The sequence below is a fragment of the Pholcus phalangioides genome, unplaced genomic scaffold (assembly GCF_987345545.1).
Source record: "Pholcus phalangioides strain wild (caught in Gottingen) unplaced genomic scaffold, Ppha-v1.0 ptg000015l_1, whole genome shotgun sequence".
NCBI lineage: Eukaryota > Metazoa > Arthropoda > Arachnida > Araneae > Pholcidae > Pholcus > Pholcus phalangioides.
This window is the reverse complement of record NW_028301608.1, coordinates 52,081,691-52,106,433: the sequence shown is the minus strand read 5'-3', so window position 1 is coordinate 52,106,433 and position 24,743 is coordinate 52,081,691. Positions and strand designations below refer to the sequence as shown.

The 24,743-nt window shown below is 37.1% G+C and overlaps 1 protein-coding gene across 2 annotated transcripts in view; it reads left to right on the top strand.

Moving 5' to 3' along the window:
• Positions 1-24,743, top strand: part of LOC149076185 (neprilysin-1-like) — a 57,138-nt gene that overhangs the window by 20,593 nt on the left and 11,802 nt on the right. Inside the window, exons 5-18 of one of the 2 annotated variants that reach the window (XM_089243733.1) lie at positions 1,861-2,022; positions 3,647-3,730; positions 3,877-4,079; positions 4,645-4,818; positions 4,977-5,063; positions 8,495-8,619; positions 11,624-11,846; positions 13,924-14,022; positions 14,299-14,376; positions 16,131-16,234; positions 17,567-17,625; positions 18,637-18,688; positions 18,773-18,840; positions 20,223-20,353. In XM_089243733.1, the coding sequence (XP_089099859.1) occupies positions 1,861-2,022; positions 3,647-3,730; positions 3,877-4,079; positions 4,645-4,818; positions 4,977-5,063; positions 8,495-8,619; positions 11,624-11,846; positions 13,924-14,022; positions 14,299-14,376; positions 16,131-16,234; positions 17,567-17,625; positions 18,637-18,688; positions 18,773-18,840; positions 20,223-20,353 (1,649 nt within the window). Of the gene's footprint in view, positions 1-1,860; positions 2,023-3,646; positions 3,731-3,876; positions 4,080-4,644; positions 4,819-4,973; positions 5,064-8,494; positions 8,620-11,623; positions 11,847-13,923; positions 14,023-14,298; positions 14,377-16,130; positions 16,235-17,566; positions 17,626-18,636; positions 18,689-18,772; positions 18,841-20,222; positions 20,354-24,743 lie in introns of both variants that reach the window. The other variant, XM_089243732.1, reaches the window with a different exon arrangement.

Sequence of the window (24,743 nt, the reverse complement as noted above, 5' to 3'; positions counted from 1 at the left end):
GTGTTGAGGATCAGTGTTTGTTTCATAGGACAGATTTAATTTAAAAATTCAAATATGAAATTTTTAGACAAATTTATTGTTGTCAAAAGGCTTTTGAGCTCTACTATTATCTATGCACACCCCCGTCCCCACAAACAAGATGATAGGGAGACTCTAGAGATTCCTGGGATTAATTTAAGATATGTTTTTTTTTTTATTTTCTTGCGATCGAAAGTTTACTTACCGTAATCTACCGCATCGTCCGGCATGACGGTAAGCAGTGAGGGAGACCAGCACGCTGAGAAATTCGAATTACAGATTGTAGAAAGTTCTCAGATATATTTATTGTAAAAATCCATTGAATTGGTTGAATACTGTGACCCTTATTAAACCTTGCTTTTCCCGACATGCCGCGAACGGACCAGTCTGGTCTCCCTTGTGTATGGCGTATGGCGGCATGCCGGCTAGTACGGAGGAATATGGTAAATCAATGTAGAGGCATAATAAAACGTTCTGACTGGGAAGCCGGTGAGAGTTGCTGGTCTAAAGTAGATATCATTGCACTTCACTTCCACGACTTGGTGTACACTGAATTAGCACCCAGACATTAAAACATAAATATAGATATGATTCCATTCCCACGGTTCAATTAACCAATCAAATTAGAGCTTTTTTTAATAACGCGTAGAGGTATCTCTTAGTTACACTCACCTCTTTTGCTGCTGTTTTGCTTGTATCTCTTGGGTGCTCACGATTCTTGAGCAGAGGACCCCTCCCTTAAAATATTGAAACTATTCTGAGCTATTGAAACTACTATTAAAATATACCACTGAACTGCCGGGGCAGTCCAGTCGTAACTTCTGACTGTGCAGGGCATGGATGTCTTCTAACACACTAACAAATTCCCTGGACGGATCGTAAAGATCTCCTGGGAATACGTGATGATCATATATATATATATATGATCATCACATAAATGTCTGTTCATTATGTTAGTTTAGAGGTTAATTTTCTATCGCTGCTTAATTATTTTATGAAAATGTTTGAAACTTAAAAAGTACAGTTGAAAACCCTCTTATAACTGACACCCCTCAGATACGGTCACCCCTCTTTTACGGCAAAATAATAATTTACAGTTGTATAACAAAAGTATGTATTTCAAACCCATGATTCACGGTCACCCCCCCCCCCTCTTTTACGGACGAATTTTTTTGTCCCGTCGGTGTCCGCAAAAGAGAGGTTTTACTGTATTATTAAAAGTTAATATGACAGGCACAAACGTAATGTTTCTGTGTTTTTCAATGCGTTATATGTCTTTAATTTAAAATATGCCATGATCCGGCCTAACAACGCATTCACGCCTCAAATTGGAAAACTGCAGAAAACAAACTTCAGCCGGCTACCGCTGTGCCATCAACGGAGTGCGAATCTGGGATCCTTACGACGAAAGAGTCTAGCACGCCGTCTACAAGACCGCACAGCGACAGATCGATGTCCTGTGTATCGTATGCCATTGTGGGGGAAAAAAACCCCCCACAAACGTGAGATACGTAAAAAAAAAAGCATGAATACCGTTGTATATAGTAGAAGTTTAAGAAGAGAAACAGACGAGAAAGTTATTCAACATTTTATTATTATTTTTTTTTTTTGGAGGAACGGAGGAGTATTACAAGTCAAAGAACGTGACAAAAATCCCGAAAATGTTGACACCACCAGGAATAATTGCGATTCTTTCCCTCGAACCGCGGAAGCGTTATTTTGGAAAATGACAAAGAAAAGGATTTGTGTATGTGTGTGTGTGTTGCGAGAAATCGAGTTCTAATGTCAGAAAAATTTCAGATTTTTTTTCTTCTCTTTTTGATATTTTCTTCAAATATGTAGCGGCAGCCCTTCTTCAGAACATGGATTTTTCAGCTTCACCCTGCGAAGATTTCTACCAGTTCGCTTGTGGGAAATGGCATCAACACCACGAACTGCCGAGTGATAGATCCCATTACGACACGTTTTCCCTGATGAAGGATCAAGTGAAAGCCAAGTTACGAGGTATGTATGGTCTCGTTCTTTTTCATGTGATATAGTATACGCGAGGGCTACTGTACTCCGGGGGGTGTATTCTCGTGTTTTGTTCTCTCGTCACGAACATTATTGTGTGTAGTGTTCTTTTTTTACAGTATTTTTCCTCTTGTGGGTTATCATGTTCGCCTTTTTTCTTTTCTCACTCGAATGTTTCCACGTATTTTTTTAACCTGAACACTCTTCCTTTCCTTCAGTCCCCCCCAGCGATGATATTTTATTTCTATGGAAAGATTCACTGGGTAAAACTGCTTCTTCTTGATAACACGCTAAACTTTTAGTGCAAATCCGTGTGGATCGAATTTCTTAAATGGCAACTAGATTTCTTGAGTTTACCAGATGGAATTTTCGAAATGATCGTGTTGGAAACTCCTTTTTGATACAAATCATTGTTTTACGAGGAGCTTCCCATTTTTTTTATGAGGAGCTTCTTTGCTGATACAAACATTTTTTTTAAGAGATTTTTTTTTTTTTGATGTAAACTCTTTCACAAAAAGCTTTTTGATGCAAAACCATTTTTTACAAAGAGCTTTTTGATACAAACAGTTCTTTTTCAGGAGCTTATTTTTTGATGCAACAATTTTTTTGGAGGAATTTTTTGATACAACTCTTTTTGCGAGGAGCTTTTTTGATTTTTTTAATACAAAAAAATATTTTTGAGGATAAAAACATTTTGAAAAAACCTGTTTTGATCCAAATGCTTTTCCAAAGAGGTTTTTGATAGAAAACCGTTTTTTGCGAAGAGCTTTTTGATACAAAAATTTTTTTTCTTGATGACTCCCCTTTTTGATGCCAACTATTTTACGAGGAGCCTTTTTTAGTACAAAAAACTTTATCTGAGGAGCTTCTTTTTCGATACAAATTATTTTACTAGGAGCTTTTTTGATATAATTTTTTTTGAGAAGCTTATTTTTTGATATAATTTTTTTTGAGAAGCTTATTTTTTGATACAACAATTTTTTTTTGCAAGGAGCTTCTTTCTGGGTGCAAACGCTATTTTTTTTATGAGAAGCTTTACTGATACTAATCATTTTTCACGAGGAGCTTTCCTGACAAATTCAATTTCTTATGAGAAGCTTTAATGTCATAAACCATCGTTATTTGAGTTTTTGTGCTTTTAACCAATTGAATACGCGTGGAAGGAATTCCTTAAAAAATTCAATCGAATAACCGATTAGCTGTAAAACTCATTAATATAAAAATTTAAATTTTTTCAAATATTATCTGCAGCAGTGACTCAAAACGTAATTTAGAGGCCGTGAGCTAGCCAAGGGTGCCACGAAATATTTTTTGGGTAACACCATAATTAACGTACTGAAACGGTTGCGATTTTCGGTGTGTCACGCCTATTTAGGTTGCTACGTCGAGGTTGTGTTCGGTTTTCGAAGTCGAAGAAAATTTATAAGTGATGCCAAAATACCTTAAAATCGGGTTGTGGTGGCGCCACGACATATTTAAAATTTTCAGTAGTGCTGCAAACATAAAAAGTTCGTAAATCATAGGTCTAGAAAACAAATTATGGGGTTATTATTTTTTAAGTGTGATGGAATAGAATTTAAGTTGATAAATTATGTGATTTTTCTGCCATACACAGAATTACTAGAAGAACCTATAATGGAACACGACAGCAATGCTACCATAATGGCCAAGAACCTCTACGCATCTTGCATGAATGTCGGTATGAACATTCGTCCTAATTTATTTCACATTGCTTTTGCTTCTCATATTAATTTACACCGAAACATCAATGTAATATTTTTATTTGGGGGCATTTCATTTATTTTTTATCTTATGCATTTAGTTTTTTTCTTTGGTCTCATACAGACGTAATCGAAAGACTGAGGGAAGAGCCGTTGTTAGACCTTCTCCAGGAGCTTGGCGGTTGGCCGGTGATAGCTTCAAACTGGACAGAGGATAACTTCGATTGGGTCGCTCTTATAGCTAAGCTCAGGACGTTCAGCAACGACATTCTGTTCGGACAGTGGGTGGCACCGGACGGCAAGAATTCTTCGGTTCACATTATACAGGTGAAATCAAATAGGTTTACTCTATGAATCGGTACTACGTAGGTACACACTTCAGTTTATTTTATTCTGGTGAGAGAGAGATGACAGCTACCAGTTTGATTTGAAGCCAGTAGACGGTCAATAACCATAATCTTAATCATTTAAATTTGCAGTATTTTTTCTTAATCAATCAGTGTTCCCGTCTGTGTCACGTGTCCAAGGTAATCCATAGTATCTGAATAAATGAATTGCTTCATTTCTAACGCATCTCTTTCAATATGAATTGCTTCATTTCTAATATAATCATCATATGAATACAACAAAATATCTCGGAAGGAGTAATGAGAATTATATATTAAATATTTTCTTCACTCAAATAGAAAATGAAGAATTTCTTTAGCAAATTGTAATTTGATATTTGGAAGTAAGATTTGTTCAGCGACACAATCCAATTGTGTCATTATCTGACGAAAATAAATTTTCTCACGTAAAAATCAAATTCATTTTTTCCGCATTATCGTTATTTCGTTTTCATTCCGATTGAACAAGTTTTCTTCTTTTTTTTTTGTCGTTTATTTATCAATAGTTAGACCAGGCTGACTTGGGTTTGCCGAGTAAAGAATACTACGTCAAGGGAACTCAACAGCTTGAAGCCTACGGTAGGTTCATGATCGGAATAGCTGAGCTACTCGGGGCATCACCAGAAAAAGCAGAGGAAGACATGGAAGACGTCCTCGAATTCGAAATCATACTCGCAAACGTTAGTTTAAAAACGTGCTGTTAGAATATTTTTACACGTATTAATTTCATTTAGTCGATTAATTTTGATTTTATAGCAAAACATGATTCTTAACTTCGAATGCTTATACTTTGGCATTTTTGCATATGTTATTTAAAATGCAGTATTTCCTTCAGCAGATAACAATACCAAATGAAGACAGGAGAAATTATTCCGCAATTTACTACAAAACATCATTAGCAGATCTACAGGCAGAAATACCTCAGGTAAATCCACGTAACAGTAAAACCATTTGCTTAGTCATCTTGGTTCTTAAACATATACTGTATGATAACTGACATTTAATTTAAAAAAAAGGTATGGTTTGATCTTCAGTTGTCAGCGTAAGGACGTACACCAGCATTCTTCAACCTTTCTGAACCCAAGAGCCAGCAAAACATATTTAAAAATTTTGAGGCACCAGTAACTCTCTTATAATATGTATTATTCGTTCTGAACCATAGTGAATGTAAATAATATTCTCAATGCATCGACATACAATCAAATATATAATTTTCATTTAATTAGGCCAACTTTCAAATCTGTCAGCGAACCCCACGCAAAATCTTTCGCGGATCATCGTACGCGGGCCATAGGGTGAGAAACACTGATCTATTCGATGCTCCTACGACAATAGTTCCCAAATTTTGTAAATCACGGAGCACTTTTTGGAGAGAATTTCATCACGGAAAGAAAATTTTGAAAACACTTCAATGAATTAGATGCACCAAAGTGCCACAGTATTAAGAATGGATAACAATATGCATATATTGTAGCACTACTCACCTTCATCTGTAAATATGTCAACCCCTTTACATACAGGTTTTTTTTTTTAATTGAACGTATATATAATTAGAGTACCAGAGTTAAATCTCTGAAACCAGTATCGTTAGTTAACATTTAGGAAATCAAGAAAGAAAAAGATAGGAAAAGCAGGTTTCCCATTGCCTCCCACAACAGAGAGTAGGAGAGTCTTGGAGTTAAAAAGTTGTATATGGAAAACTATCAGCTTTAATTTAGTTGTAAGTCTTACCTAGGCGTGGCCATATGCCCCATATTCGTCGAGACTCCCGTATTTTCACATAATTTTGGCCGTCCCGACTTTTTCGTAAAAATGTTCCGTTTTTTCACAGATTTCTAATGAAGTCAACTTGGATTTTTATTCTTTATTGAAATATCAAAGATTGAAACCTTTCAAACTCATAATTTTTTTTCTCAATTATAACTACAAAGACAAATATTCATTTCACATATTCGTCATGTTTCTAACCTTTTAACGGCCAATGTTCACAAATGGAAACATCAGTTTAAATAATTAGAAAACAAATATTTTTCCTTACATTAAAACAACTTGATGCCCCCCCCCCCGAAGGTGTGAGATTCGAACGTAATTTAGAAAACAAAAATTTCGTACATTTCAGCACTTATGCCATATAAAAATTCAATTTTTTAAAATCACCCATTTTTCAAAAAGAATAAAATTTAATTTTTTTTTTGCTTGGTTTTTAATGTTATCTCTATGGACATGGGCAAGTCCAGAAAACATACAGGAAAATTTTTTTTGATTGATTTGCTTAAACTGATATGATCAGAAGGGGAAATAAAAGGGAAAAAATAATGGAAATAAATTTAAGTCTGAATTCGCGGCAGTTAAAAGGTTGAACGTTTTATTTCGTACCATTGAAATTCGTAGTAGTGCTTCATTTCCCGCTATTATATCGATTTTCAGTGATTTTAACAATAGTTGGCAACTTCTTTTTGTTTTTTGGCATCATTTTCAGCAATAATTTGCAATGTCCCGTATTTCCCCTTATTTGGAATCCTAATATCTAGGGTGACCATACGTCCCGTATTTCCCGGGACAGTCCCGGTATTTTCTGTTTTTTTCGCCGTCCCGACTTTTTGGCAAAAGTGTCCCGATTTTTCCCGTATTTCACACGAAGCCTACTTGAATTTTTATTCTTTATTGAAGTCAAAGATTGAAATTATTTTTCAACTCATAAATTATTTTGTGATAATTACAACTATATATGGGAATATTAATCTCCCACATTTGCCTTGGTAAACTGTTTTTTTTTCGTGCAATACATTTTAATCCACTGCAATTTGCAGTAATGCATCATTTCCCGCCATTGTGATTTTTCCGTTGTTTCAACAATATTTGGCAACTTTGTTTGGTTTTGGCGTCGTTTTTGGCGATACTTGGCAGCGTCCCGTATTTTCCCGTAATTGTAATCCCGATGTCCCGTATTTCTCTCCAGGAAATATGGTCAGTCTACTAATATCCCGTATTTTGCTCGAGGAAATATGGTCGTCTTACCTTTTCAAAATTATAATTAGAAGAAACGTGAAAAAACAAAGATTTTATGTGATTTGTAAAAAAAATTTCAAATTGGCTAAATTTGCAACTCCCAATTTAATACCGAAAGAAATATTCACCCGCTAACTTTTCCAGAAAATTTTCCGAAACATCCATGGTTGAAAGTAATGGTATATAGATGGCAGTGAATTTTTTTAAAGAAATTTACGGTCAATGTACTCATTCCGAGTATACTTTATACATTTCCGCTGTACGCCTCTAGGGGCGGGACAGCAATATATGATTGACACATGATACTTTATACATTTTCATCTCGTTAAATATAATTTCATAAATTTTAGCTGTAATTTTGTTCAAAATACGTTGATTTGTCAAGACAAGGTAAAAAAGTTCAAGAACCATCCACTAGGTGGCATTTTTATTGTTATTATCGGATAGCGCATGTCTGATTTAGTACATTTTGACGCTACTTCCATCTCTGTATCTTTATCCATTCAAAATCTGTGACAACTCGAAGAGTTTTTTATACAATGACGTATTGCAGCCACTTATATTCATTTTCAACCTCTAAGAATCATTTTGGGATGCTTGGGAGCAAAAAAGGATAAATATTTGAGAGAAATAAAGGACATCGGAATTTCACATAATCTTTAATAACTCCTGAAATACGGCTAACCTAATAACTCCTGAAATATGTACATATATATAGAATCATGAAAGTAGCGTAGCAGTATAACAATACGAGTACGCGCCAAATTATAAGAAAGGTTAGAACGCCACCTAATGGAAAATTTAGGAACTTTTTGTGTTCTCTTGAAATCTAAGCAAGATAAACAAAAAACTTCAACAACCTCAGGTCATAAAAAGGCATATAGCTAATGAAAAGCATACTGTGCTGTATGAATATCTTATATTAAGACATTGAAAAAAAATGTACATAAGCCAGGCACGATCACTACTCGATATTTTGCTGCTTATTCATATTGAAGAGATGGAAATCAGTGGGTGATAAGTCTGCGCTTTATGCTGACTATTTCAACTACAGTAGGTGCATACTTCCATTTGAACTATCTATGTTCTTAGGCTCATGCTGTAGCCGTTGGGGGGGAGAAAGAAAACACTTCTTCTCTCTTTTTACTCTGTAATAGTATTGGAGGCACGTTTTTTATGCAGTAACGTTTGCATATTGATATTTTTATTTTTTATTCTTACTTTTAATGGAGAAAAACCTGGTGATCATCATACTCTCCCGTACCATTATATTCCTGAAAGAATTGTTTTGTTTTTTCTTTATATCTAAAAAACAATGACTGTGATTGTTTTTAACCGTATCTTTAGATTGACTGGAAATTGTATTTTAACATCACAATGCCCATGGAAATCGGAGATGATGAAGAAGTCGTCGTCTACGCCATTCCTTATTTCAAACTCTTGAGTGAACTCATCCAAATGACGCCAAAGAGGTCCGTTCATTAGCAGAATTTTGCAAATTGATTTATACAGATAAATAAATAAAACAAAGCTGTATAACTATATTCAAACTCAGTAGTAATAAAATATGAACAAAGTTTATGAGAAATTAGTTCCTCACTTCAGAGAGCTCTGGAGTGTGTTCTACCTCGTACTACTGGAAATGAGACAAAATTAGCACTACAAGATAAATCAAATGATTCACTTGCTATTTATTAACCCTTTGCACTCAAGCGGTGACTCCCGGCCACCACACGGTTTGACGTGATAATTCGAGCGGCAACGATGTTTATTTAGATTCGGTATAAGCAATATCGCTTCATGAGTGTATTCAACAATACATGCGTATAAAACAACTGTTAATCTTTAATCTTAAATACATTTTTTTAGATTTGTTGTTATATATGCGCCTTCGCGTTAGTTCTAACTCGACAGTCGGGGCAATAGGAATATTATTTTCAAAGTTACGGAGCCCAATAAAAATGGAATACGATGAAGGAATCAGTTCAAGTGAAGGAATCAGTTCGATTTTTCGTTGATGAAGAACGAAATTACGTCTACGCATAGACTACTTGACGATAGAAAGGAGGAAAGCAATGATGAAGATAGCGATGAAATAAGACGTGTAAGAGGCGAAAAATCAGGGTAATAGATAGTGAAAATGACAGTGATTTCGCAGAAGAGACCGAAAATTCAGAATGGGTAACGTGCACAGAATCCGAAGAAATACCGCAAAAAATACCGTTTGTATCCGGCGAAAGAGCTGTAGGACAAGTATCTTCACACATAAAAGAACCATTAGATTTCTTTAGGTTATTTTTATTTGAAGTGTAAAGATATATAAAATGTTAAAATATAAAAGTTTTAAACGTTAAATTGTGTGTTAAATCATTTTAAGTTAGCTGTAAGAAATTCGCCAAATATGCGGAAAATTGTCTTGAGTTGCTGGTTAAGCGAAAAAGGCCTCGAGTGCAAAAGGTTAAAAGAAAAAAAGTGCAGTATAGTACAGATATACATCGATAAGTACCGCTGGAGCACACACATAAATACTGTATTCTTACACACATATAAGTGTTTAATATGTAGCACTAAAACCGCTCAATGTGTTCCAATATGATATGTGCTCTAATCACCCAGGGCAGCATTCGGCTTCGTGCTCTGCATATTTCGGTGGTGGCTCAAGGTAGAGTCGAGGTAGAGGGCTAAGGAACGTTCAGCTATATAACGCTATGGCTGTACGTTCAGCTATGGAAAATATAGTTTTACGATTATAGCACCTTGTTCAAAATGAAGAGGGAACAGATTGAGCAGTTTTAGTGCTACATATACATTAAAGATTTATATGTGTACTCCAGAGCCCCTATCGTCAGATTTTTGTACTTTTTTACTTAATAAATGACTAAGGAAACATTTGAGTTTTATGTTGTACAAATTTCGTCTCATTTGTAGCAGTGGAACGCACGCCAGATCTCTCTAAAGTGGGCTAGTATGGCTAATCCTGTAGTTTAGATCTCAGTTGATACATTTATTATGAATATTTGAATTCACTATTATTCATATCTGTATAGTTAAATCTTGAGATTTTTGGCCTTTTTGCACGCTCAGAATATATATATATAAATGACGAAAGTCTTCTCGGGGTCACTCGTGAAACTGCTGAATTTGCAGTTCCGAGAGTTGAAAAAGACCTTTTTCCTTTCATCCTTCGCAATACGTTTGATATAAAATCCTCCGGTATCCGAATGATTTAAGTCTTATTTTGAGTTTTACTCCGGTTTGAAGCGAGAGGAACAGTGAGTGGAAAATCCCTGGAAATAACAAAGAGATTCCCGTATTCGATTTTAGTTTATCGGAACACCGAGCTCTAGAAAATAAAGAATATGGAAAGGAAAAAAAAAGCGATTCTATTTTTTCCTCGACCTAAAGGAATTCAAAGCCATCGACAACAAAATTTCAAGTCCCACACTATATAACCCCAATGAAGTTTCTTTTTTCTTTGAAAAAGTCAATATAAGCAAAGCCGAAAAAGATATTGGATTGAATAAAGCTCAGGAACACTTGTAACATACTCGTCCGTGAATCTCGATCCTTTTCAGTCTCTCTGGCATAACTTAACATGGATGAGTGTTTACGGATTGTACATACAATATTAACAACTTTTTGTAAATTTTCAGAAAATCTAGATCTTACATGCTCAACAAATGGGCCGCGTGGGCCAAAGCTGTCCCTCTGAGTCATCTGATGTAGCACGCACCCTCAAATCTAATTTTTTTAATATTGAACTACGCGGCCCATTTCCAGATTACTGGAGTGCCTGCGGCATATTCCCAAATCACTAGAGTACCTGCGGCATATTCCCAAATCACTAGAGTGCCTGCGGCATATTCCCAAATCACTTAAGTGACCCGCGGCATATTTGCAGATCGCTTGAGTGACGCGCGTATATTTTTTGATAGATTGCTACTACCAAGGTAGAATGAAACTGGGAACCACTGCGTTAACTGTTTGGCGACAAAAACCAATTTTTTGGCAACCTAGGAGAATTCTTCGCTTCTCTCTACAATAACATTTCTTCTTTCGGAAGACCAATGTGGTTGTTAAAGAACTACCGTAATTTTCCTGCTTATAATCCGCGGATTATAATGTAAAAAATAAATAAATAAAATAAACAAAACAACTGAATTGCTTAGTGCGGATTATATACCACTGCACATCTCATCTATAGTCTTTTTGTTCTAACACAAAAACTGGGTTCGAATCTACTGTCACCGACGCACTAACAATTGGTAGTAGACATTTTACCACTACACCATCTCACTTGTACTCATCCCAGGCAGTACAACAAAAACCTGTGAGAGAACAGAGGAATAATAATAATAACTTTAACGATGATAATAATAATAATTTTAATATAGATGTGTCACACTCATTTTTAGTCTTCCATTCGGTTTTAAATATTCAATGGATTAGTTGCTTTCTTTTCCTCCACACTTACAGGATAGTGGCGAATTACCTGCTCTGGAGGTTCGTCTACAACAGAGTGAGTAGTCTGGACAAGAGATTCTTGTCCAAGCAACAAGACTACTACAGTGCCCTCTACGGAACTCAGTCCATATCGCCGAGATGGAAGACATGCACCACGTACGTTAACAAGAACATGGGAATGGCCGTTGGTTCTCTGTTCGTGAGAAAACATTTCAACGAGAAGAGCAAGGAGACGGTGAGTTCATGGATAGGATCTCAAATAAAACAAGCTCCTATTCGTAGAATTTATGGAAGTTATGATTAAGCACTCGGATTGCCATTCATAAAGAATAAATTGTACACCCCCTATATCGTGACTCCGACACATGCTTAGAATAAGATCGATAAAGTCAGATTTCTTGAATGTAACTACATAATTAAAAGGAGATGGTTCATTTGGGATGTCAATCAAGATATCGCAAGCATCGAGTACTTGATAGCCAGATTGAGCACCGCAGTGCTCACGAGTGACAACATTAAGATGACTGTTCTAGTAGCTGTTGGAAATATTTATAGTAATGTAAAAAGATGTGTTATTATGATCTCTGTCCACTTTTCGGATCAAAACATCATTGAAGAATTCGTTCTCATCGTGTTCATCACCATATTAAATGCCCATATAAGGTGTCCCACAATGATAAAAAGCCACTTACAATGTTCTATAAATAGCAATTTATTTTTTCGAAGTCAAAATTATTTTTTAACTAGAAATCTCTGATTGTGCAGGATTAAAGCTGTGACAATAACTTGACATATATCTGCATAAGTTGTATTGCTTGCCACGCTCCCACACTTTACGTGCCATTATAGACCACATGTTTTCAATCGGATTGAGGTCTGGAGAACATGCGGGAAAATCCATCACTGGAATCACAATCGCAAGGAACCATTCCCAGGTCGAATTTGCATTGTGAGAGGTGCATTGTCCTGTTGAAATTCAGCTGTAAAGTGATTTTCGGATTCAAAAAGTGGAATTAGATACTGTTTCAACAGTTCTTGATATGTCTGAGCATTCAGACTTTCAGATATAACAGCTAACTGCACTTTTCCACTAGCATTGAACGCACCCCAGGCGGTTACACCTCCACATTCTCATTGACGCTTAAGACAGCTTAATTCTTTCTTTCTAATATCTCATTTCAATAATATTTCCAGCCGTCTGGACCGTCCAAATTAAACTTTTCTTCATCACTCCAAATGATACTATGCCACTTGGAAGTCCATCACATATAACATTTCGCCCAACGAAGTCTTTACTGTTTATGATGCTCTCTAAGTTTCGGACGAGTAAGCATTTTGCAATTACAGATGTATTTACAACGCTGAGGAATGCGATGAACATATATATGTACATATACATTCACGTCAGGATAAAAGATGCTAATTTCCTTCAACTTATGGAAGAACTATTTCTACTTTGAGTAGAAGAATCACACTTTTCTGGCGTTTCGTCAGCACAGGAGGACGACTTCTTGTCTTTCTGGTGTCATACAAGTCTCTTTAATTTTCAAATCATTAGAAACTACTGCTCGGGATCGGTAAATTGACTTTGCAATCGCTCGAAATGATAGGTTATTTCAATGCAATTCATCAATTTTATTTCGTTCTCGAGCCGTTAAAGATTTTCCACTACCCATTATGAAAAAAAAAAAACCCCACAAAATTCAATTCGAGACAGAAAACACTAGCCGATACAATAAAACCGTTTTTTTTCTTCCCTTCTAGTCTAGACTCACTGCGCAAACGCGGCGGCGAAATTTGCACGACGGCGTGATAAACCTATAGGTGGCTCTATCATTTTGAGACACTCTTCAAGAGAGAAGATGCGGTAGTTTTTCTATTCTTTGAAATTTCAACAAAAACAAATTCCAGAGAAAATGATTCAATACAAGCTAGGGGTATAGGTGTTATATTGCAGCTCTTACCAGGAAAAATTTATATTTAGGGAAAAACCGAAAAATACAGGTGGCTCGATCATTTTGGGACACACATCTTATTTTGCAGCTAATTCCCTAGGTTGCTTCCCCACAAAATCTTTGAAGGGACAATAGGACTGAATTTCTTACAATTTAGTGCAACAAAAAATCGGATTCGTAGCGGAACTTCCAGGATGGAGCACTGCCAGTCTTCCGTGTGATAATCATGTCATAATTATGACTAACATGAATGATATTCATTCATTATGCATGAATGATATTCATGTTATACGCATATTATACGCAAGAGTTATTTTTATTATTGATAAAGAGAAATATTTCTATTCCTATTTCCAGGCTGAAGAAATGATAAGTGACATAAAGAAAGCTTTCCTGGAACTACTAGACGAAGTCGATTGGATGGATAACTCGACTCGCGTGGCGGCCCGCGAGAAGGTAATTACCGTAACTTTCATGTTATTTGAAATTATTACGAATGGACAAAAATCATAATGCGTGCTCGTTATCAACGAATAACAAGTTTCCCAAATTATGATACAAAAAGTTGAATATTTCTTGTCTATCTAATATGCAAGGTGAAATATATTTTATATTCGTATATATATATATATATATATATTCAAATATTCGAATAAATCTACACCCTTGCAATGCTTCATTGAAAATGTCGAAAACAACAGTTTCAATGTAAATTAATAATTTCTTCTTTAGGCAGAAATTATGACCGAGAAGATAGGGTTTCCTGAATACATCCTGGATCCGGAAAAATTGGATGAAGACTATGTTGGGGTAACACTAATCATCTCTTTACACTTTTCCGTTTACTGGGTTGGGCAAAAGTTCCTAAGTGAAATATTAGCTGATATATCTGAATTCAAAAACCGGAGGAGAGGGGAAAGTACAGCATAAAAATGAGGGAAAGGAGCGTTGTATACCCCTTACTTCTTGCTGTCATTTTCCAACATTTCTCCGATTTTTGAATTAAAATATCTTGGCGAATATTAGGCGCACTTAGAAACGGATTTTTTCTGTTATCCCCAGGAGAAACAGGGCAACAACTTCCTAATTGAAAGTTAAAAGACATGGGGACCGTATAAAAATGTAGATTTATTATTTTTGTGGCACACTGTATTTTCACTGTCAAAACTGGTCCAACGTAATTTTTGAACGCTTTTTGAGCATTTTTTTAAATCCAAACTATACCTCTACGACGTACAGTTGATAAAATAAAGGTCACATTAGCACTTACAGGGCACCCTGTATAATATAAATCATCATTCAACATTTAAACGGCCAAGACGCCATAAAACAACTGAGGATCGGTGATTCTCCCATAAGAGATTCTTCCCCGATCAATGTATCACCGCGGAAGGTTGGAGGGGTTCCGCCGCTGATCTCGCGGACCACCATAATTTTCTTCTCGGTGGTCTGATTGTTTAACGAACCAATGGTCTCCGACTCTAACGGACCACCAATGATTTCTCCCTCGAACGCTGATTATATACTTTTGGGAGATCGAAAAGATAAAAGTGTTTCATTCGAAAAGAATGAATTAAGTTGAATTCTCTTATATATAGAGATCCCCAGAGAGATCTGATCAGCCATATTCTAAACCTGAGTACCAATGTAGCTCGACTTTTTATGCTGATCCTCGACTGCCGTGTGACCACACGGCCACATTTTTATTTCTTTTAAAATCTCATAGCCACCCACAAATAGATAATATTTCCCAAATTTTCTGCATGTAACCTGCGCATGTGAATTTGGATACGGTGAGGCAAAAAAATCTAATCATCCTATAATCTGCAATAAAGATCTATCATACTATAATTAGCAATATCATGGTTAGATAAGTTGATGGCAGATGACAGCACTGCACATAACAAGCATTAACTTGAGGAGAGGGACACAAGAAAGGGCATTATGGGCCCCGTGCTTCCCTAAAAACAGTCAAAAATACTTTCAAATAAAATGTCAAAAAATTAAATTTTTCAATAAAAAAAAATCAAATTTTGTCGAAAGTAAACACTCTTATATGCAATTTTAATAAATTTCTGTTGGTTTAAATGTTTTTTAAAAGATTAGTAACTCAGAATTTCTCTAGAAGAGATTCCCAGTACCCCCCTAAAAACTCTGTGTGCCTCATTAAAGGTCGATCCTTCGTACGTCCCTGCTTGCATCTATACAAATACAAATACAGGTGGGGGGGGGGGGGGGTAGCACAATAGATAAAATTCCCAATGAGGTAGATAGAAGAAGTCCATAAAAATATTAATGTCAAATATATCTGCGATACAGCAACCCAAAACAAGAGCAATTATTTATGTAAAATTGATGCTCACTAAAATGAAACTAATTAAAACTACTGTAATACACACCGGTCTAAAATTTACATTAAATGATTATAAGCATGAAAGTACGGTCGTGAAGGAATGCTGTCTTTCACGGCCCCGATGTCAATTATTCAGCGAAATTACCTTTAAAAAAAGAGGAAATGAAACTTTTCAAGTAAAAAAAAAACAATTTTTGTCTTCCCATTGTAGCTGGAATTCCGACCGGAGACATATTTCGAGAACATCTTGATGAATTTGAAGCACTATGCCGTTAAAGAACAGCTGAAACTTCGCACACCAGTTGACAGGACTCAGTAAGCATCGTGAAGCATATCGTTAAATTCCTAAATTTAAAGTAAATTCATATTGAGAAATTATTTAAATTCAGATTATATATATATATTGATAAGTTCAGTGTATTACCGAGCGTATTGTATTTATCGATTTCGATTGGCGGGTTTTAAGACTTCATGTGGGCTTGTATCTACATGGAGTACTTTAACTAAGAGTTAGGCACGGTAGTATCATGGATCGTTTTCTGGGCAGATGCAATTATCGCGGAAGTTCTCGACCTGCAAACGAATGAGCCTCTTAAGATGGCAAAGGTTGTGGAACGGAGGGCAATTTGCGTGTGGGGCAACTGCTTGACGTGCATTAGTTGTATTCTGTATCTTAACCACGGATTTATAGTTACTGCATCTCTAGAACTGTTGGAAAAAAAAGTAGAGCTGAATAAAATCGAACTCGTGCAAAGTGCTCAATATTCAACATCATTTTTTGCCAAGAAGGCTTTTCCTCAAACTTCTCCAAATACCCCTTTGTAAGAAGTCATTCATGTAGAAGTTTCTCTAATTGCCATTTTCAATGCCATTCTGCATGAATGGCATTGAAAGAAGTTATTCATGGCATCCACATATGCGATAGCGTAAACGGTTCATGGTATATGCCACTACATCCTGATACACAGGGTAAATCAGAAAAACCGCCAAACTGAAAGGACAATTCAGGTATACGATAACAATCCAAAATCACATTGGAACGTAGGTGCGCAGACGCCATCCGGAGTCGCTACAGAGAGTTGTAGCTTCACACACTTTTCAAGCATTCCCAAACTAAGTAAGCATGAAGTCGCAATTCTGACAACATAAATACGTTAGGGGCCGCACATACACTCAGAACACTCATTCCGTTAAAAATTCGTTAAAAATCAGAACTGCGACTTCATGCTTACTGAGTTTGAGAATGCTTGAAAAGTGTGTGAAGCTACAACTCCCTGTAGCGGCTCCGGATGGCGTCTGCGGACCTATGTTCCGGATGTGGTTTTGGATTGTTTTCGAATGCCTGAATTGCCCTTTCAGTTTGGCGATGTTTTTATGACTTACCCTGTAGTCGTTAATTCAAATTGGTAGATACAATACGCGCCATCCTGTATATGTCACTGCCAACATCCGAAGTCTGGTTACTTTGTGGAATGGCCTGTCACTCCGAGAAGTGTCCATTCTTCGGACGCGCACAGGCCGTAAAGTATACACATTAAAAAGTTATTAAGAACTATTGGACATTTACTTGATCATTGAATTCGAACTTCGATATCGTTTCATAAGTTAACAATAGTGGTGGTGATAATTTCTTGGTAATTTTTACAGATGGGTCACGTCTCCTGCTGTCATCAACGCCTTTTACACCAGATCTAAGAACTTCATCAGTGAGTCAAAATTGAACATCTTATTGTATGATGATAAGTAAATGATAACTCAGATCAGTCGCTAAACATATTACGGTAAATGTAATAAATGCAGTTATTATACATAATAACTGGTTATTAAGCATAATCGCCAAGCATTTTGTTAAGTTTGATCAATTTCCCTAAATTTATCACTGTTGCCAGCGATTATGCATAGTATCCAAGCGCGTCGTTGGTAAATTTAATAAATACTAAAAGAGCTACCACACTTTTACCACTTGTGAATAATGCTAAGCATTAATGTAATGCATAATGGTAAGCATGATAAATCATACTAAATTTATCACTTTTGCCGGTTATTACACATAATCGCCATTTCGTATTGGTAAATCGATCCCATTGCCATGGTAAAGAGCTGCTAATGAGTCAGACTGAACCGGATATAATGAACTTCTGATTTAACGAATTTTTCCGAATATCCTCAAAGTAACTCCTATTGACGATAATAGTGAGCTTACAATCTTACAATAGTGCAATCTTACTCCGATATAATGGACTCTCATTTAACAAATTCTTTGATTTAAATTCCCCAATTACACTAGTGTAATATGGCAAATAAGATAACCGGTAAAAGTGATAAATTTCAAGTGGGCTACAGTAAAGCCCCTCTTAACGGACACCCCTCAGATGTGATCAACCCTCTTTCACGGACGAATTTTTTTGTCCCATCGGTGAGAGGTTCTACTGTATTTATCAAATTAACCAGGTATGCGTGTGTACTATATATATAATCACCGGTAAAAAAGTGATAATTTTTTTTATTATTTATCAAATTTACCAACGACACTAGGGTATATGATGCATATTTGCCGGTAAAAGTAATAATTTATTAAACTTACCCAGACGATAGGTAAGTATGCATAGTAACCGATTTATATAACATTTACCGTAACACATTCATTATAAAACATTGTATAACACAATATATTCATTATACTTTATAACACAATTCATTATAAAAATCCTTCACAGGTTTTCCTGCGGGAATCCTGCAACCACCACTGTACCATCAAAACTATATTAGGTAATTATTTCTCACAATAAAATTCGCACTTTAGCTGTACATTTTTAGATTGTTATCGATGTATATAAATATTTTTAATTTCAGATCTTTGAACTATGGTGGAATCGGTGTAGTCATTGGACATGAAATCACTCATGGATTCGATGACAAAGGTAATTATGGGATTCTGTTTGTTCAGTGAGTTTCGATACTCGTTCAAAAAAATCTGAGGGGAAAATCTATGGAAATACTTAGTTTTTCCGAATACAAACACAAATACAAAGGCCCCAACAGACAAAATGCCCAGCGAGGCGGCTGATGAAAGATGCCCATAAAAAATATGGATGTCGAATATATATATATATAAACCAGGTATTCTTAACATTTAACAGACGCGACCCAAAATCGACAACAAGATCAGCTTTGTGACCCATGGGACTGTTTGTTTTTCGATATTAGTGAAACCAGTGACGCAATAAGTACACTTATAACAGGAGTTAGCGGATTTTTTCATGACTCATTTAGGAAGCCCGTGTGATTCCAGTTTGGTTTGTGACCCATAGCTTAATAACATTCGACTAATCAAGTTTGGGTCGTAACACATAGATCAAGAACCCATGCAAATGGATTTGTGCGACCTATCTCAAAGCCCCTGCGACCCAAGTTTGGGTAACGATCCGTAGGTTAAGAACCCCTGATCCAAAAATACAGCAACCCAATAAAAGCAATAAAAGACCAATAATTATGATAAAATGTAACTATACATACTGCCCATAAAAAATTATGGTTGTCGCATCTAAGCATGGATAGCTTCTTGATTTATCCCAATATGTTTATCGTATACCTTTTTAAACGTGCTAATCGCTTTAGAATTCGCGACTCCCGGAGGTAAGCTTTCCATTCATTCACAACCCTATTAGAGAAAAAGTCCCTATGACACCACAACCTAGAATTCTCCCTTACCAATCGATACTAGTGTTCTCCCTTGTCGAAGCAGTTGCTCCCTCTTAACGGATGATACCCCCTCAGATGCGATCACTCCTCTGTGGTCAAATAATAATCCCCCCTTGTATAACAAAAGTATGTATTTCAAATCCCTGATTAATGCTCACCCCTCTTGTACGGACGAATTTTTTTTGCCTCCACCTGCAAAAGAGAGGTTTTACTGTATTAACAATTCACGATCCATCTTATGGATCCCGTTGAAAATTTTAAACACCTCGATCGTATCCCTCGACATCGGTGCTGTACCGATTTCCTCTATTTAGAGTTTTTTAACAGCGGGATGTAGCCCGTTTACATGGGAAATAGAAAAAGCGGGCTAAAAGTCCTCTTCAAGAATTTTCACCAATGACTGCTCTCCATTTCTTTCCTTACGAAAGAAAAAAAGTCGTCAAGCGGGTGCTAGAACTCCCAATGCTACCGCAATATTGCACATGTATAAACACACGGGGGCATTGATTTATTAATTTCATAATATTCCATAAAAAGAGTGCAACTCGAGAGTAATCTCCGAGCTTCTTCTGATTGTTATTATCTTCTTTTTAATTTTCAGGTCGACAGTTCGATCAGTTCGGTAATTTGAAGCAGTGGTGGAACCCAGTTTCACTTGCTAGATTCCAAGCCAAAGCTGAGTGTATGGTCAATCAGTACGGAGATTACGTCATGGAAGATGTCAACATGACGGTAACCCATACTTTAATTTCGCATTAAAACTTTTGCAATCACAGCCATTTCCTGACTTACGAACGATCCAGAGACGGAATCCTCGAGTTACGAACTGAAATAATTGTTGTCGCTTTGCGAACCATAATTTGACCTTGGTAGCATTCGGCTAAAATGCTTTAACCAGACTCTTCCTACTTTGCCCATATTGGCTCCAGAGTGACCTATGTGTTTTTAGCCATTGCAGTGGCAAGGCGAGATATCGCGCCTAACTTGATGCCTTGTATTTCGACAATGCCGACGTATCTCGATTCCTTAAAATCCTCTCGTTTCGCCAAACAAGTTTGTAACGATGTTCCACTAAACAAGATGTTTCCATTTCATCCCCCCTCCTCCCACCAACTTGTCAAATCAATTGCCAGTGGGCGGAGTTACATTTTGATCAAAGTGTGATAACGGAAAGGAAGAGAGAGAGGTGTTTTTTTTTATTTCTCTTCTCGGGTAGTAGAGGAATATGCGTAGAGATAGATAATAGAAGAAGCCAGACCAGTTCTCTTCCTCGGTTTTTTAAAAAATTATTCTTGGAGTTGGTGGGGGGAAGGGGGGGGGAGCGCTCTGAAGTACACAAAATCGGCTGCTTTAATTAAAGTGTGGCATTTTACAGAGTTTAGTGATGCCTACTGCGACAGTTGAAATGCTGGTCGATAAAATTCTAGACAGTGATTCCCAAACTTTATACCAAGCGGAGCATTTTTCAGAAAATCTTTATCACGGAGCACTAATTTCAACAACACTCATTTGTTGGTGGTGTATATGTTATGGTAAATGTGATGAATCTGGTGATTATGCATAACCACCGATTTATTACATGTAACGTAACATATACAAGGTGTTCCCGGAATAGCTTTGGAAAGTGAAAAAATTCTGTTACGTTTAATAGTTGAAGTTCCATATGGATAATCACCAGCTTGAATTCAGTGATACTGTAGCCTATACATATTTTAAGAAAATTTTATTCAGATACCTGTGATTGAAGTTTTCGTTCCCCCACCCACCCCCACATTTCACGTGCTAAAATGACAAGTTATGTATAAAAACTCATAACTTACCACTCAGTACTTATTTTTAAATGAAAAGCGGCAAAAAACGAAAATCCAACTGCTGGCATTTTGACAAAAATTTCGGAAAAAAAAGGGAAAAATTTTTACTAATTTTTATTGCAATTTATGTGTAAAAATTTAATTTTCGAATTTCTCTCAAATATTAAGGATGAAACTAACACACTTGAATTTAAGCTCGTGATTGGCTATATTTATCTTCCTATAACTCCTCATACATGTGCGAGGGCCACTCTAAAAGGTTTTAGTAGCTCTCAGTTAAAGACAGCTTAACAACTATTAAGTTGATTTATATTAACACTTAAATGACCGCATATTATTTCCCGTAGGCTTACTCTAAGACCGGCGATTTTCTCGTTTGAAAATGAAAAGCAAATAAATAGGAAATTAAAAATCGAGAAATCTCGTTGTCGGTCTTTTACGTCTCAGTATTGAAACACGAGAAATCTCGTGAGCGGTCGTTTAAGTGTTAACATGTATTGAAAAAACACTGAAAACATTCATGTGTAACCTCTTATTTTTTCAATGCATTTTTTTTGGCTTTGAAAAAAAAATTGCCATTAAAGTTTAAAAATTTTCTCTAATTTTCATGAGATTTTTCGAAACCTGTATTTGAATGAAACGTGTTATTTATCTATTTGGACAAAGTGACAGAGCCCCACGGTAACCAATGAGTTCCAGCAAGAGTGAAGCTATCTTGGTATATCGCTATTGTTTGCCAGATTGAAGAGCGTGGACAGCCGCTTTCTTTCTTTCACTTTCGTTCTCTTAGGAATGTCTTCGACCATCACTTTAGTTTCGATATGAAAGGCTTGGATAGCCGCTTTTGCTCTGGCTTGAACGAACAGTACAGCCACTTTCTTTACTGATCACTTACATGCGCTGCCACTTACGATCGTAAGCGTGCATGAGCGACTTTCATTCTTGTTTGCGGGGCAAGATCGTCACTGATTCTAGTTTGTGGAGGCGACAGACACTATCCGACCCATATTATAAGTGACGGGCATGCACTTCACGGGTACGCACTTTGTTAGCGCAACTCTGACATCACAACTTCGACTCGCTTAGCACTATTTCATGCGCTCTTCTACATTCATTTCTGTTCACATTCCGCCCCATAACTACTTTCGAAGTTCGCATCATAATCTATTCGGATTCTCTGTCTCTTTCCTTTCCCAACCCCCTTTTAGTTACCGTGAAGATCGCTCTTCATTTTGATACGGACTCCGGTCCTTCACTTATGTGAAATTTAGTTCCGATGTCCGTTTTTGTGTTATGGGCATCCTTTGCTTTATGCGATCCTACTTAACGAGGTTTTCTCATGACGCGATCATTTTGCATAAATATCAATCGCGCAAAAATCTCGTGGTAGAGTATGGTTCCCGTGGATCTTCTGCAATGATCTCGCGATAGATGGAGTTGGGTTCACGTGATCCTTCTGATACGTATATTTCGTGACAGAGTGCGAGTGCCGTGCTCCTGCTATGAACATTGCGTGACAGATTGTGGTTCCCATGGTCCTTCTGATATGCACATTTCGCGGTAGATTGTGGTTCTTGTGTCCTCCTATGTAAATCTCGCGATAGATAGAATGTGGTTCCCGTAGTCCTTCCGATTTAAACATTCTGCGATAGAGTGTGGTTCATGTGGTCCTCCTGCTATGTAAATCTCGCGATAGATAGAGCGTAGTTTCCGTGGTCCTTCTGATTTGAACATTCTGCGATAGAGTGTGGTTCACGTGGTCCTTCTGATTTGAACATTCTGCGATAGAGTGTGGTTCCCGTGGTCCTTCTGATTTAAACATTCTGCGATAGAGTGTGGTTCCCGTGGTGCTCCTGCTATGTAAATCTCGCGATAGATAGAGCGTGGTTTCCGTGGTCCTTCTGATTTAAACATTCTGTGATAAAATGTGGTTCCCGTGGTCCTACTGATTTAAACATTCTGCGATAGAGTGTGGTTCCCGTGGTGCTCCTGCTATGTAAATCTCGCGATAGGTAGACCGTGGTTTCCGTGGTCCTTCTGTTTTAAACATTCTGCGTTAGAATGTGATTTCCGTTGTCCTGATTTAAACATTCTGCGATAGTGTGGTTTCCGTGGTCCTTCTGATTTGAACATTCTGCGATAGTGTGGTTCCCGTGGTCCTTCTGATTTGAACATTTTGCGATAGAGTGTGGTTCCCGTGGTGCTCCTGCTATGTAAATCTCGCGATAGATAGAGCGTGGTTTCCGTGGTCCTTCTGATTTGAACATTCTGCGATAGAGTGTGGTTCCCGTGGTGCTCCTGCTATGTAAATCTCGCGATAGGTAGACCGTGGTTTCCGTGGTCCTTCTGTTTTAAACATTCTGCGTTAGAATGTGATTTCCGTTGTCCTTCTGATTTAAACATTCTGCGATAGTGTGGTTCCCGTGGTCCTTCTGATTTGAACATTTTGCGATAGAGTGTGGTTCCCGTGGTGCTCCTGCTATGTAAATCTCGCGATAGATAGAGCGTGGTTTCCGTGGTCCTTCTGATTTAAACATTCTGCGTTAGAATGTGATTTCCGTTGTCCTTCTGATTTGAACATTCTGTGATAAAATGTGGTTCCCGTGGTCCTTCTGATTTGAACATTCTGCGATAGTGTGGTTCCCGTGGTCCTTCTGATTTGAACATTTTGCGATAGAGTGTGGTTCCCGTGGTGCTCCTGCTATGTAAATCTCGCGATAGATAGAGCGTGGTTTCCGTGGTCCTTCTGATTTAAACATTCTGTGATAAAATGTGGTTCCCGTGGTCCTACTGATTTAAACATTCTGCGATAGAGTGTGGTTCCCGTGGTGCTCCTGCTATGTAAATCTCGCGATAGGTAGACCGTGGTTTCCGTGGTCCTTCTGTTTTAAACATTCTGCGTTAGAATGTGATTTCCGTTGTCCTGATTTAAACATTCTGCGATAGTGTGGTTTCCGTGGTCCTTCTGATTTGAACATTCTGCGATAGTGTGGTTCCCGTGGTCCTTCTGATTTGAACATTTTGCGATAGAGTGTGGTTCCCGTGGTGCTCCTGCTATGTAAATCTCGCGATAGATAGAGCGTGGTTTCCGTGGTCCTTCTGATTTGAACATTCTGCGATAGAGTGTGGTTCCCGTGGTGCTCCTGCTATGTAAATCTCGCGATAGGTAGACCGTGGTTTCCGTGGTCCTTCTGTTTTAAACATTCTGCGTTAGAATGTGATTTCCGTTGTCCTTCTGATTTAAACATTCTGCGATAGTGTGGTTCCCGTGGTCCTTCTGATTTGAACATTTTGCGATAGAGTGTGGTTCC